This window comes from Crocodylus siamensis, chromosome 4, assembly GCF_052110815.1.
Source record: "Crocodylus siamensis isolate JL-2025a chromosome 4, ASM5211081v1, whole genome shotgun sequence".
In the NCBI taxonomy this organism is placed as follows: domain Eukaryota; kingdom Metazoa; phylum Chordata; order Crocodylia; family Crocodylidae; genus Crocodylus; species Crocodylus siamensis.
Genome location: NC_143398.1, coordinates 168,549,870 through 168,564,057, shown reverse-complemented (window position 1 = coordinate 168,564,057; position 14,188 = coordinate 168,549,870). Strand labels below are relative to the sequence as shown.

At 42.2% G+C, this 14,188-nt stretch overlaps 1 protein-coding gene across 3 annotated transcripts in view; it reads left to right on the top strand.

Moving 5' to 3' along the window:
* Positions 1 to 10,084, top strand: part of PLEKHM3 (pleckstrin homology domain containing M3) — a 128,987-nt gene extending 118,903 nt beyond the window's left edge. For all 3 annotated transcript variants that reach the window (XM_090044853.1, XM_090044852.1, XM_090044854.1), the window contains one exon: positions 6,231 to 10,084. In XM_090044853.1, coding sequence (XP_089900979.1) covers positions 6,231 to 6,408 — 178 coding nt within the window. In that variant the 3' untranslated portion in view covers positions 6,409 to 10,084. The remainder of the gene's footprint in view (positions 1 to 6,230) is intronic.
* The last annotated feature ends 4,104 nt before the right edge of the window (positions 10,085 to 14,188 follow it).

Here is a 14,188-nt window from a genome sequence, read left to right as displayed (position 1 = left end):
AAAAGGATCTGAGGAGAGGAGCATAAAGAAATATTTCATTGAAGACTGCTTCAAAAAGAGGCACCGTTTTGGATGTGCGTGAGAAATGCCCTCTCTCCTAACACAGGTGTTACCCATTGCCTTTACAAACTACAGCTGCACCAAATCTGTTTGCTGGAAAGGTGTGGTGGGAAAAGAGTTCCTTTTTTTTTTTTTTTTTTTTAAACTAAGTCTACAGCCACAGTATTAGTTATATGCAGGTGACTGTCATTTGAAAGTTTAATTTGTAGTGTTTTGGCATCTGTAGCTTCTGATATTTCTGGGTTAGGATTTTCTTTTGGAGTTCAGTTCTCATTCATATCATATCACCTCGCATTCACCCATTGAGCTGTTCTCCCAATTAGGCTTGTAGTTATTAATGGCATTTAAGTTATGGGGTAGTTGGTTGTTGTAGCAGATGAGTCATTTTACTATGGTGTGTATATAATTGCTTTTTGCTATTGTGTAAAGGCACCCCCAACAAAGAGCCTATGCCTTATTGGCAGTAGGGCAGCTAGAAAAACCAATAAAAACATGGCTGAAAATATGTCAGATAGGGGTGCCCCAGCCATTTAGAGCCTTTAAAAGCCAGATGTGGGGCTTTGAAATCAGTGCTGAATTGAATGTGGAGTCAGTGGTTGGAGTGTAAAATAGTGTTGATGTTTTAGTATTTCTGAACCTGTGGAAATGCTTACTGCCAAAGTAAGTACTGTATTCTAGGCAGCTGAATGTTCAAACGTATATTCATCCATTTTGGGGGGAAAAACCCAAAACAACTTGGTGCTGATTCCTAGCCTTAGGTTATTCACCTTAAGACACTGGGGAGGAGGTAAAAAGATATTCCAACTGTTGAACATGCATGTGTATCTATTGAAAGACAATGTCTGTGTCCTTTCCCAGTACCACAAGGTTGCTAAAACCTGAACATTCAGCAAAGATGAACAGAATATCCCAACCTGTCTCCAGAAGTAACATGTGATCAGCCTTGTTTGCCTGCTTTAATTATCCAATCCATTATTATCAGTAGCCTGATCTTGGGGCTTCAAAGCAAGCATCATTGGTGAAGTAAAAGTGGTGATCTTTGAAAAGCATTGACATCCTTAGGGTTTAATATTGAACCCTGTTAGTCTCATCTACACATTGTGTTACCGTTGTTTACACTTCCATATAGTGTAATCGGCTCTTAGGAGCAAGGGTTATCTTTTTGTTCTAGGCTTGTATAGCACCCAGCCTATTTGGGGGTGCTATTAGACCCCTAATTTGGGGTCTGCTCCTAAAAGCTAGTACACAATGAATGATCACAGACTATACATCTGGAAATGACCTTGAGAGGTCATCTGATCCATCCCCCTATCCCTGAACCATTCCTGATTGATGTTGGTTTAAACTGCTTTTAACCTCCAGTGATGGAGATTATTTGACCTCCATAGGTAATCTGTATTCCAGTACTTCACTTTACAGTTAGAAAATTTCCTAGTTCTAGCTTAACTTCTTGTTGCAGTTTAAGCTATTGCTGCTTGCCCCATCCCTAGTGGACATGGAGAAAGTTTTCTAAACTTCATCTTTTATGCATTTGAAGGCTGTTATGGATCCCCTCAAACTGCTGAAACCTAAACAAACCCGGGTTTTTCAATCTTCCCATGTAGGTAATGTTTTCTAGACCACTGATTCTTTTTAGTGCTGTTATGCAGGTTCTGCCAAATTAGTTCCCATCTTTCTGGGCAGTTTTCCAGCAGAGGTTACCTCAGTGCTGAGTAGAGTGGAAGAACGACTTAATATGCCTTACATATGACACTCCTGTTTATGCATCCCAGTGTAACTTTGGCTTTTTACAACAGCATAACATTACTGATCCTGTTCAGATTGTGATCTGCTATAACCCTTAAAACCCTCTTTTGTGTGGTTGATTACTTCTACTTAAGAGCAGTATTTCTCCCCCTCTGTGTTGGCACCAGGCTGGTGTCCCCAAACACTAACGTTTCATTTGTTACTGCATTCTATCCTATTTATTTAATTTCTCAAAGTTGTCGAAACCTTTTGAATTCCAGCCCTGTCCACCAAAGTGCTTGCAGTCTCTTCCAGCTTCATATCTTCTGCAAATTTAATCAGTGTATTTTCTAATTGATCATCCGTGTCATTAATGAAAATGTTGGATAGTACTGAACCCTGGACTTCCACTTACTAAACCTCACTTGATGCATTTTTCCAGTGTGACAGTGAACCATTGAAAATTACTCTTTAATTATGGTTTTCAATTGGTCATATAAATACCAGCATTCTTCTGACTTTGTGGTCCACATACCCACACCTGCCGCCCTGCCTCCTGCTGTGAAGAACTGCCACAGTCCACTTGTCTCCCAGCTCTATTATTTGCTTTACAGCCAGCCCCTTCCTAGATCTCCGCAAAGTCCCACCATCTACTTCTCTTGTGTTCCTCTTGTGTGCATACTTGGAGCCACCCAAGCTACCTATGCAGATGCTAGATCTGAAACAAAAAATGACAGAGCAGCATGGCTCTGCTCCTGGGCCAATTAGCTGAGATTTCTCAGCACAGCTAACTAGCTGGCCTACAGTGGTGCCTAAAGGCAGCGCTGCTGTTTCCCATTCCGGAGAGGTGGCATATGTGAAACTCAGCATGATGATGCCTGACATCACAGAAATGCTGAGGGAAAGAGCAGAGGGGGTAGTTGACCACCCAGACTTTTCACTGTATCTGCACTTGCCAACCACCAGTTAACCACTGATCTAGGCCATATCACCTTACTTAAGAGGATGCCATATGCCATGTGAAGCAGTGTCAAAAGCTTTAATGAAGTATGGATATATCCCATGCATTATCATCATCAGACAAGTACCATGTCCAGTTTTGGGCCCCCCAGTACAGAAAGGATGTAGACAAATTGAAGAGAGTCTTGCAGAGGACAACAAAAATGGTTAGGGGGCTGGTGCACATGACTTCTAAGAAGAGGCTGAGGGAACTGGACTTATTTAGTCTGGAGAAGAGAAGACGGGGGATTTAATAGTGGCTTTCAACTATGTGAAGGCTGGTTCCAAAGAGGATGGAGCTGGACTGTTCTCAGTGGTGACAGATGACAGAACAAGGAGCAGTGGTCTGAAGTTGCAGCAAGGGAAGTTTAGGTTGGATATTAGGAAAAATTGTCTCACTAGGAGGATAGTGAAGCACTGGAACAGGTTACCCAGCGAGGTTGTGAAATCTCCATTCTTGGAGGTTTATAACGTGGCTAGAAAAAACCTTGGCTGGGCTGATCTAGTTCCTGCACTGAGCAGGGGGGCAAACTAGGTCCTTTCCAACCCTCATTTTCTCCAATTCTGTGACTGACAGGGGCAAGCAAAGTCCAGTCCATGGGCCAGATTGCGCCTACAGTGGACACCATTTCCCAGTAGCCCCTGCCTGCATCACTACAGCCAGTTTCCATGGAAACCCCAGCAGCAGGGCTGTGACCATGCAGGGCCAAGGTTTCCATGGAAACCAGCACCAGCAGCACTGGCAGAGTGTGCAGCTCAGCAGGGAACCGCTCCAGGGCTGGGATCTTGCATTGGTGACAGCACGGTCCAGAGCTGGGGCAAAGCTGTGATCCTCTGCTTGTCATGGCACTGCCATTCCTGGGGTCTCCTTGGAAACCAGCCACAGCGACGTGGGCAAGGGCTGCTGGGAAATGGAGTCTGGCTGCTGGCGGCATCCACCATTTTGCCCACGCCTGCTCTATGATCGTCATCCTCTGCATCAAAATGTATTTTTTTCTTTTAGTTATGTGATAAGTTAATTTTAGTAAGTTATCTCCACCTGATCTTTATTATTGCATTACAGAATGAACAGTGAATTGGTTTCAGTTGTAAAATCATTCTCCTTTTTTCTGGTGATGACCTTTGGCTGGCCAGAACAGGTGTGCTTGGTTCTCCTGTAATCCTGCAGGCCTCGATTTCAACACCATTTTCTGATAACTTTTTTTTTTTCCTTCCCCAAGTGCTCGGGAGAATTATCAAGAGAAGGAAGGGAGTGGCACTGAATGAACACAAAATTACATTCATCATCAATCATTAGCCTCTAGCAACTTCCAGAGAATTGTAAATTGCTGACTAACAAGGGGAAATTAGCTTGATAAAATCACCATTAGTGTCAGTTCAGAGTGATTTAAAGTTTAAAAGTTTTAGCTGTGTTTTCTGTCTCTGTCACTCTTATTTATCTGCATTGATTCCCTGAAGTCACAGTCCAGTAAAGCACCAAAGCAAATGCTTAACTTTAAGCATGTGAGTAGTTATCCTAAAGCAGAGGCATAGCTGGGCAACCCTGCACCTTGGGCAGCTACTGCAGTACTCAGGGCAGCGCTGGCTGCCACAGTGCTGATCACAGCAGCACACCACCACTGTAGTTGTGGCTATCGTGCATGCCACCCCTTCTCTCTCCCCCAACCCTGGTTGGTCCCCTTTAGTAACATGACTCCTGAAGTCAGTAGAACGTGCACATCCAAGGAAGCTGGTTGTGTATGGGCCAGTCCCACGTTTAAAAAATTATGTGTTTGGCTACAAATCTGTGAGGGATATAACTAGACCTTGGTGCTAGAGAACTACTAGCCATGTGTAGGAGAAGGGTCCACTGGCTGGTATTGTTATGGCTTCCTTGATAGCAAAGCAGTGGTGACAATTCATGTTGTTTGAGGTTCTGCTTCTATTAATCTAGACTTCTTAAAACTGCATAGCCGGTGAAAGTTGGACAGTGCTGTATATGTATATAGATGGAGAGCAGGAAATAAGGATGAACTATGTTTGTTTTGTTTTGTTTTGTTAAGTTGGAGCAGAGGTGCATTTGCAGGAAATGGACAAAAGGAAATCTCTGTTTCTCCAAGAGCCACCCACAGTACTGGAAATCCTACGTTTCAAAAACCATGAGATTTTTTTTAAATCAAGTATGATTCGTTCATATTTGTCTTCTGGTTTCTTGACCTTTCCAAGGCAATCTCTCACTTCTACATGCTTGTCTGTGCAAGCCTGAGGGCTAGAAACTTCATTTTTTGAAATGATGAAAGCCAAAATTTTCATGCAGTCACTTGACTGCACCAGTTGGGACCTAAGAAAAACACCAGATACTGAGAGATCTGGTAAAACCATGCGGGTGAGCAGCACCACTACAGGAATAATATCACCAAGGATTCTTGTTCTATTGTGTTCATTATTTAATAGAAGTACTTCATCTAAGATTATAAATCAGCAGCATCAACAACCCTTTTCTTATTTGGATACCAACAATCGCAGATAAGCCAGATCATTACTATAGCCGGTTATTCACTTTGGAAAAGATGAGACTTTTAAATAGGTTAGCTCTCCCGTTTTCATAGCTCTTACATAAAACTGCTCGACAAAGATACGTAATTCAGAACTGATGTGCTGTGAAGTTAATGTTTCATTGTCTTTGAACAGCTCAGTAACCAATCATTTTTGTTAGGACATCTGGTTCTTTTGAGTCATAATATCATATTTTAGAAAAGAAAAGCACTTCTTTGCATAGATTTTAAGGCTAGGAGGGATCATTGGGATCATCTAGTCTGACTTCTCACATAAGACAAGCCGCACAGAGAACACTACCCAGGAACGTTGTGTTCCTTTTTTGAATACTTTGTTGAATACTTCAGTGTTTGCTGTTGAAGTGAAACACTTTCACCTTTCAGAAAACAGATGACCACAGCAGTGGAATTCCAGTAAGAAACTCAGAATTTTATTGTTGCAAGCTCAGAAATACTCATTAACAGAAGTGGATGCTGTCACTTTTTGTTTGCAACCTAACGCAGAGCATTTGCTTCTTTTTATCAAAGAAACAATAAATGAACAGGCAGTCTCTTTCTCTGTAGAAGATGAACTTACCTGTTCTGTGGTAAATATTGATATTGCTGTTTTAAAAAATAAGTATTAATCATTGTAGTAATTTATGTTTGCAAGGCTCAAATTTCAGAGCCAGATTCTCAACAGATATAAATGGGTAAAGCCAGACCCACTAATTTCAGCAGAGGGTAAGGCCTTTTACATCAGCTAAGGAACCTGCCCTGGTGTATACCCTAGTGTCTTTTTGCTTCCTCCACCTTTATGGGTCTTAAAAGCTCTGAGTTGCCCAAACAGTCTATGCTTTCCACGTGGCTTTTCGGATCAGCAACATTGGTCATTGTGTGGTTTTCATTGATGGAACTGATTTGTGTTTGCAGGTGTGAGAGCTGTGGCGCTGTCTTCCACTCTGAGTGCAAAGTGAAGTCTGTCCCTTGCCCCAGGTGTGTGCGGAAAGAGCTGCAGAAGAAGCAGAAATCCTTCTGGAGGAGACTCAATATGGACGAGAGCATGGAGGAGTCTTGCACCATGTTTGAGCTGTCCTACCAGAACACATGACTTCCCTCAGTTTCTTGGCAGCTACAAAAGATCCTCTTCTGCATTCACCTACTCAAGCAGCTGCTCAGCTAGCCAGGCAGAAATCTTATTGCAGAGATGATGTCTCACCTTGATTATTCGCTAGTACTGGCCAAAAGGGCCATGAAACCAGGTGGGCTTTAAAATACCAACAGCCAAATTACATTTTGTGGAGAAGTTGAACCACTAGGTCTCATGCAAAATGTGGTTTACTTGAAATGCTTTATGCTCAGCTAATGAAGGTCCCAGCTTTTTCTTTTCCACCTCAGGAGAAGATTTTTCCTTAAGGCAGAAAATATTTCCTGCCAAGACCTGTGGTTAATTATTATTTTTGTTCTTGTTGTGGCTCACCCAGAAACCATGAATCATCTACTTTTATATTTATGTATTTTATTTATTATTAGCCTTGGTTGAGGTTCTGATGAAGTGTTCTGCAGGACTGAAGAAGGTGGCAGTGGTGCTAAGCCCACCTCTTCTTTGTAATGTCAATGCATGGAAAGCCACTTTAAGGGAAGAGCATGTAGGGATTTATTTATTTATTTTGCTCCCTGAACAAGATGTCACATCTAACTTTCTCATTTAGGATGCTTGCAAACATAAGACCCAGGATAATTCCTTTAGGTGTGCCCATACATTTATAACTGTCCCAGCAAAATACTATAAAAAGGGAGGGGGGATAATTATATTTTGGGGTCAATGGGGTCTTTCACTGAAGCACAGTTGTGCCCCGTCATTGAAGCACCGTTGCTTAATTTTACACTTGTTACTCTTGTCTGTCTGAGCCACATCCTCATTTCCATCAATGGTATGTTGGTTCAAATCCATATTGATTTCATGGTCAAAGTCTTTTTAAGGTTTATTTTAACCACCTTAAATTAATGAACAATGCTTTGCTCAAAGATGTGATAAATATGCTTTCCTAACCTGACTCTACTAGGCCTACAGGAAAAGAAGCCTCTCCCTTTTAAGAAAAATGTATAAAGTTTTTCTAACTCCTGAAACATAATTCAGTCTCTTTGCTGCATTTTTCTTGTGCAGTTTGTATACTGGCTGCACTGAGCCATGGCAACATCAGGCAGATCCAAAGGGATTTTGGTACTTCAGTAGGAACTTAGGATGCAGAAAAAATAGTTCATGGAAGTGTATTCTGCCTTATGTACTTGGAAAACTAATTGCAGCAAGTAATATCTGCTGTGAAAAGAGAATTTGTTATTTGATTGGGAAAACAAGTCACCACTGACAGTGTCTAATTTGTCTCATTATTAGTGAGATCTGATCATGATCCCCTTTGCTTGAATCCATAAAATATCTTCATTCTTTCTCCAGTGATATGTATATTACATATTACATATGTATGTGTTTGTGTGTATATTTGTAGAAAGCAACTACAGTGTCAGGAGACAAGTTTACAGACTAGTATGCATGTGCATTTATTTGCCGCTGCTACCAAGCAAGTTTGCTAAATTGCAGGCCAGCAATCTATACCTCCTAAATAACTGCTTGACCCAACAGCATCAGATATTAGCAGAAAACAGAGCCCTGTTCATCAGAATATCAAGCTAATTGCTGGATTATTATAAAGAAAGGAAAAGCAGGCATAGCACTTAAAATAAGTGGTTGACCAAAAAAAGTTGCACTCTCTCCTGTTCAGATATCAGTATTTCTCTCTCTCTTTTTTGCTTTCCAGGGAAAAAATAGCTGAACCTGAGCTCTTTTTTTTTAAATGACTAGGTATAGTACTTGTAGGGAAGCATGTTTCTATAGATATTAGTTAGGCAGCCAGTGCCTTTGCCTTCTGTAAGACCCTGTCGCTATATGTCGGGGGAGGGGGAGTCTTTCTTGTAATGAATATAGTACTGACTGGTGACACACCCTCATAGTGAACTACTTTTTAACCCGGGAAGCTTAAAAGATTCCTATGTGCAGTGTACTTTCTCCCTGGAAATGAATTGGGCACTCTTAATCCTAAAATTAATATTTCCTCTATACAATACTCCCCCACAAGTCAATGTACTTTACATTAAATGCTTTGTTTATCCCTAGAAATTAAAATGCTCTGTGGGGATCCAACCTGGCTCCCCCAGGAAGAATTCCTGGCACATTCACAATTGTAAACACTTGGGGAAATATTCTGGAATTAGTCATGCAAATGAGAAATGTGGTAGCATTCGTTATATAAACAAAACACTCCCACACTATTTTCAGTATGTGTCACTTAGCCCAGTCACATGACAAAGCCAGCAGCTCTGAAATCATCAGGAGTTGGCCGGTATAACTTTGAATTAACTTCAAATACAAAGTCAAGTCACAAAAAGGGCAGTTGTGGTTTTCATATCATAACACATCCAAACACCAGATCCTTTACAGCATTGGTTCACATACATCAGTTTTTGCTGGGGGGGTGTTTGTGTGCACTGGCAGGTACCATATGACTTTAAAGAAGCAAGTTCCTTACCCTGTGTATTATTTGCTTATTTGGTGTATGTTTTATTTCCAAAAGGCACCAGCGCCTTTCTGGATATTTCAGGCCACATTCTAGAATAATTAGAAAATTCAAATGGCATCATTGGAGTTGTTCTGGATTTATGTGAGTGTAATGGAGATCAGAATTTGATTTTTTAACTTTGAATTATGGCTAAATAAAATATGGTATAAATTAAGCTTTTGGAGCTGGCATGACATTTATGATGGCTGCCATTACCCCAAAGGGTAATGCTCTAACATATTAGCATCTACTGCCAATACCATAAGCTTTGTATGAAGATAAATCATACAGTACAGGAGAGATTCTTTGTTACAGCAGTGTTCCAAGGGAGCCAATTCCTAAAATAACCTTGTGTTCATTTACACCACCAGACCAGTAGCATTAACTTCTCCTGGTAGCAATAGCAGCAGATTTTAATGGGCCTTGTCACATGGTAATTTTAGTTGGCTCCCGGAGCTCCTAACCCCTCAATGGACCACGCATTAACACCTTTGAGTGGCTTAAGGCACTTGTTATGCTGTTCCAAGGCCAGACTCTTGCATGATCTGCATAACCTCCATGAAGGTGCAGCCACTCTCCACAGCTGTGCTTCTCAAGTTGAAGTCATCCAGTATCCCAGGATTTTTTACATAGTGCTTCTGTGTACAGCTGAAAATGGCAACAGCTTGAGGTGGGGGTTGAGGCATGGAAAGCTGGAGTCAGTGCACCAAGATGCTGCTGCAGGACAGGCAGAGCATGGTCCAGCACAAAAGAAAGAGCTGCATGAGGTGGTACTGAGGAGGAGGTGGGGGCTGCATGGTGGGGCGTCTGGCACTTGCTCTGCTGTCCCACCCAATGAGGTGCTGATGGCTTCATCGCTGCCCAGCCTGACCGATTGCACCATGCTGCCCTGCTGGTTTCCTTCTGCAGCAGCATGCCATGGCTGGTGGGAGCATTTAGTAGCCCCAGTAGTGGCAGGTGAAGGTTGAGGGGGAGGATGAGGAGGTGCTGTTTCATCATGGCAAGCCACCAGCATGCTACCTGCACTAGGCTCCAGGGGAGGCAGGTGATGTTGCTGGAAGGAAACCAGAGGGGCAGCACGCCGTGCTGTGCTTCTGGGCCAGCCAGTGATGGAGCAGTCAACACCTCACCGAGCTGGACAGCAGAGCCAGTGCAATGCCATGGCTGGTGGGAGTATTTAGCAGCCCAGTGGCTGGGGACAATGAGGAGGAGCAGGAGTTACTGCCTCATCACTGCCCATGCCAGGCTCCAGGAGAGGCAGGTGACTTGGACAGTTACCTGTTCCTGACCCCCTTCCCCAAGCCCTGGTAAAGCAGGGAGAGAAGCCTGGCCTGGATCACCAGGCCTGTAGTGGCAAGTCACAGCTGTGCAGGTGGGAGATGGAGAAGGTTTTTAGCCTTAAGGTGTGACTGCTTCAAACTTGAGCCAGCACTAACACCAGTCAACATTTGTGTGGCTCACAGCATAACAAGACCTGAAGAAATCTGCTTGGGAGACATCTTGCTCCTTTCTCCATAAAAAGAGTTGAACCCAAGCGTATATCAGCATGCACAGGAAACTGCATCCTCTCGGGCTCTTCTATGAGGCTCACTGCATCTTAGGGCCATAATGAAGGAACCACTTCTGCTCTCCTTTGACCATAGTGGGAGTAAGATTAAGCCTGAATTAATTTTCAAAACCACAACGCAAAATGTGTAAATTGAAAATACTATTAGTAAAAAACAAAAAGAAAGAATCTTATGTGCTATTTCTATGCTGGCACCCACTTAAATGGACAAGAACACCTAGCAGCGTGAACAACAGCTGGTCTGCTTAACTGCCTGTAGTTCCTTCACATAGACTAGACTGCCACATGCTCCTTCTTGGTATTAACCCGTCTGTATGCACCAAGTGGAAAAGTGCACAGGATTCTGATGTGCAAATCTCTCCCTCTGCCTTCCATGACTAGAACATATATATTTGTGCTTGTCTCCTTGTCCTCCTCTCTTGTTGGCAAGGAGGTGAATATGTACAGTAGCTTTTCATTGCGAGTCAAAAGTAAAATGCACAGCTTGTCTGATACACAATGAAAATGTGCTCTTGGGCACCTAGACATGTGATGGAGCTCTGCTCCAATCTGTGCTAATTAGCAGGCATTGGAGCAGACTCGATATAATTGAGTCTGCTGCGAGTTTGCTGGCATGTGCTAAGTACTGTGCTCCAGCAACCCCCACATGAAATGATCTTTAGTTAAAGCACCCCTGCTGCCATTCTGAAATGTGGGCCACTGAATACACGTGCCATTGTGAGTGCTTTAATTAGAGTGGCTCTCAGAGCCTCCTCTACCCCGGAGCACGTGTACAGATACCCTTTGCTCCTGGGGAAGAAGTTGCACATCAAGTTACTACTCTAATGTGCTTGTACAGAACTAATTAATGCTATAGATATAGAAATGGCTAGATTATAGTCTGACTCTTAAAACTGCTTAGAATACTTTGAAATATCAATTTAATTAGCCTAAGATTATTTTTAACCTAGTACAGTTTAAGAGAACGTGTGCAATTCTCTCTCTTCTTCCCTTTTACCCCACTGCTAGCCTTTTTTTGCCTAAGTAAAGACCTAGCTAGAAAATTAAAGTTGCAGCCTTTTTTACATTGTCAACCCACACAAGGGAAATTTCCAAAGTCTTGTTGGCCTTAGGGGTCTGAATCAGTCGTTGTCCTAATCTCTGATGTAAAGAGCATTTTACTTGCAACTGTTTTGTTTTTGACTGGAAACTGTTAACAGTTTTGCTCCCTTTAGCTTAATAGTTACTATGTTGTCACATGGAAGAACTAAGTGGTTTTGGTGCATGTGTTTTACCTATTGCTTTGAGCATTTTAGGCCTGCTCTGCAGAGGTCTTTATGTAACAGACTTTCTTGTCGTCCTCCTCCTTGCCAGTACTGACTGGTGAAAGTTGATTTCTCTGTACTGTGACACAGTGTTCTGGCTGGTACGTGCTGGTAAAAACTTGCTAGAAACTTGTAGTCGAGCTGGTTTCCAAAATATCCAAGATAAGATGCCTTGGGCAGGAACCTCAAGTTCTCTGTAGAGCCGAGGGCCTTGGCTTGCTCTACCAGGAGTGAATCTTCGGGGAGTAGCAAGAGCTGCTCTTGTCAAGTCTTCTCTTAAACATTAACATTGTCACCTGTGTACATTATATAACATTGATGATGATGTCCTGTAAGTTTAAAAAAAAAATATATGGGAAGCCTCATTACATTGAAACGAGAAAACTGAGGGCCTTTACTTTGCTTTCTCCCTGTGAGAATGGAAGCCATTGAAAAAGCTTGTCTTTGGGAAGGTTATGGTCTGCATTGCAGCTGACTCTTGGTCCCTATAGAAGGGACTTAATTCAATCATCATTATAAATTTATCTCTTACTTCTAGCTGCAGGTTTCCTTCTCTGTCTTACTGTCTCTTTTTGTCTTCCTTGCTCACAGTGCTGAGCGTTGCTGCTAGGCTTCAAGCTTCAGAGCCCATGGTGTAGCTCTTGAAACAGTGGAGCCTGGTGGTTCCTCCTTCATAATTTGCCTTCTAATCTTTCTTTCCCAGTAGGAGTGCCTTAGTACTGTATATTAGTGGCTTTGTTCCTGTTGTGAAGTTCTTGACTGAATCTGTTGCTTGACTAATACTCTTCTGTCACTCACAGGATTCTCAGCAATGGGGTAAATCAATTTGCTTGTTCCCCCTAGCCCAGTGGCTCTGTAGACGGTATATTGGCTCTGTATACACCAAGCTGCATGCAAACCTTTCACTTTTGCTTAAATTGGTGCCTTAATTTCTAAAAGTGAAGGAACCGGTCAGCAATGTTCTGTCACATGAAAGCATATTTGGGATTTGAGCTGTAAACCCTGACTTATGTCAGTGTCCATTTTACCAGGAACTGTAATAATGAGATTTCTAATTTGTATACACTTGGGGATGGGGAGCATACTGGGTTTGGAGGAACTCGCTTTTTGTTTCTGTTATGTACACTCAGGAAGGTGTACCTTCAGTAGGAAGGTAAACTGAGTTAGAACGTGACTTTCAGCAGTCACCTTAACTAACATGGTATTAAACCTGACTTTGCAGTAGAGACGGAGACCAGTGATGTTTAACTGTGTGCCACCTGGTCCTCCTGAAATCTTTGATTAGCTCAAGGCCAACCAACTTGATGTTAAACATAACTGGACCTATGCTGCAAACTGTGTTTACTGGCTTAACACGACTCCTCAAGCTCCTTAATTTCATGAAGATAAGTACAGAGAGGTTTAATCAATGTCCTCCTTCAAATGTGTTTGAATGGCTTCAGTCCAGCAAATAAGCATGGCATGTGTAAGTCTAGGGGAAAGCTTTGACATGTGCCTGTTCCAATTACGCCTTTTTAAGCCCCATATCTAAACAAATAGCAGAAATCCCATTTGAAAATGGCATTCATGTCTGTATTTTAGCTGCTTGAGGACTAAAGAGCACAGGAACCAGTTGTATACATTCTGCCATTTCTTGGAGACCAAAGGTTCACGTTCTGACTTGGGTTGTGTGTGAAGTGCTGGCCTCTGCTAAATCCCGGCATTAATCTACATCACAAAGCCAACACGTTTGGGAATAATCAGAAAGCTTGAGAGACCCAGAACTAAAAGGGTATTGCTGGCTAAGACCAATTTGTGGGCCTCGTTGGGACACATTTGCACTGACTTAACTGAAAGTGTCTCTGTTCATGTAAACCAATACAAACCCCTACATGGATGTTCTTATTTGGGGGAGGAGAGAGATTGTTTCAGTTTGGTTTTTAAGAGCTTGTCAACAGAATTACTTTGATTGAACTGTGGATGTGATTCCAAACTGAGTCTAGTTAGCTCGGTGCAAAAGCCTGGCTTTTTCTCAGTTGAACTTAAGTCAGTCCTTCACTACTGACACTAACTAAACCAAAATAAGTAATTTATGAAGTAAAATGATTGTCTTGACAAGATTCCATACCAGTTCCTCAAACCCACTTTTTAATCCAATGCGACTTAAGCCAGTAAAACTGGTTCTATAGACATGGCCTAAGAACAGCTAGCATGGGAATTCACACTGGTCTGAACCTAATCCTTCTTGACAAGCACCAAATTCACCCACAGCACTTAAGAAGAATGGATTTTCCCATCTCCTAAGTTCGTATGGTACCCTTCTTCCTGGTCGGGTGTCCTGCTCTAGCTATTAACTTATTTATGACAAGTATTTTGTGTTTTTATTTTTGCAGGATTTTTTTCTAATATCGGCACTATCGAATCTCT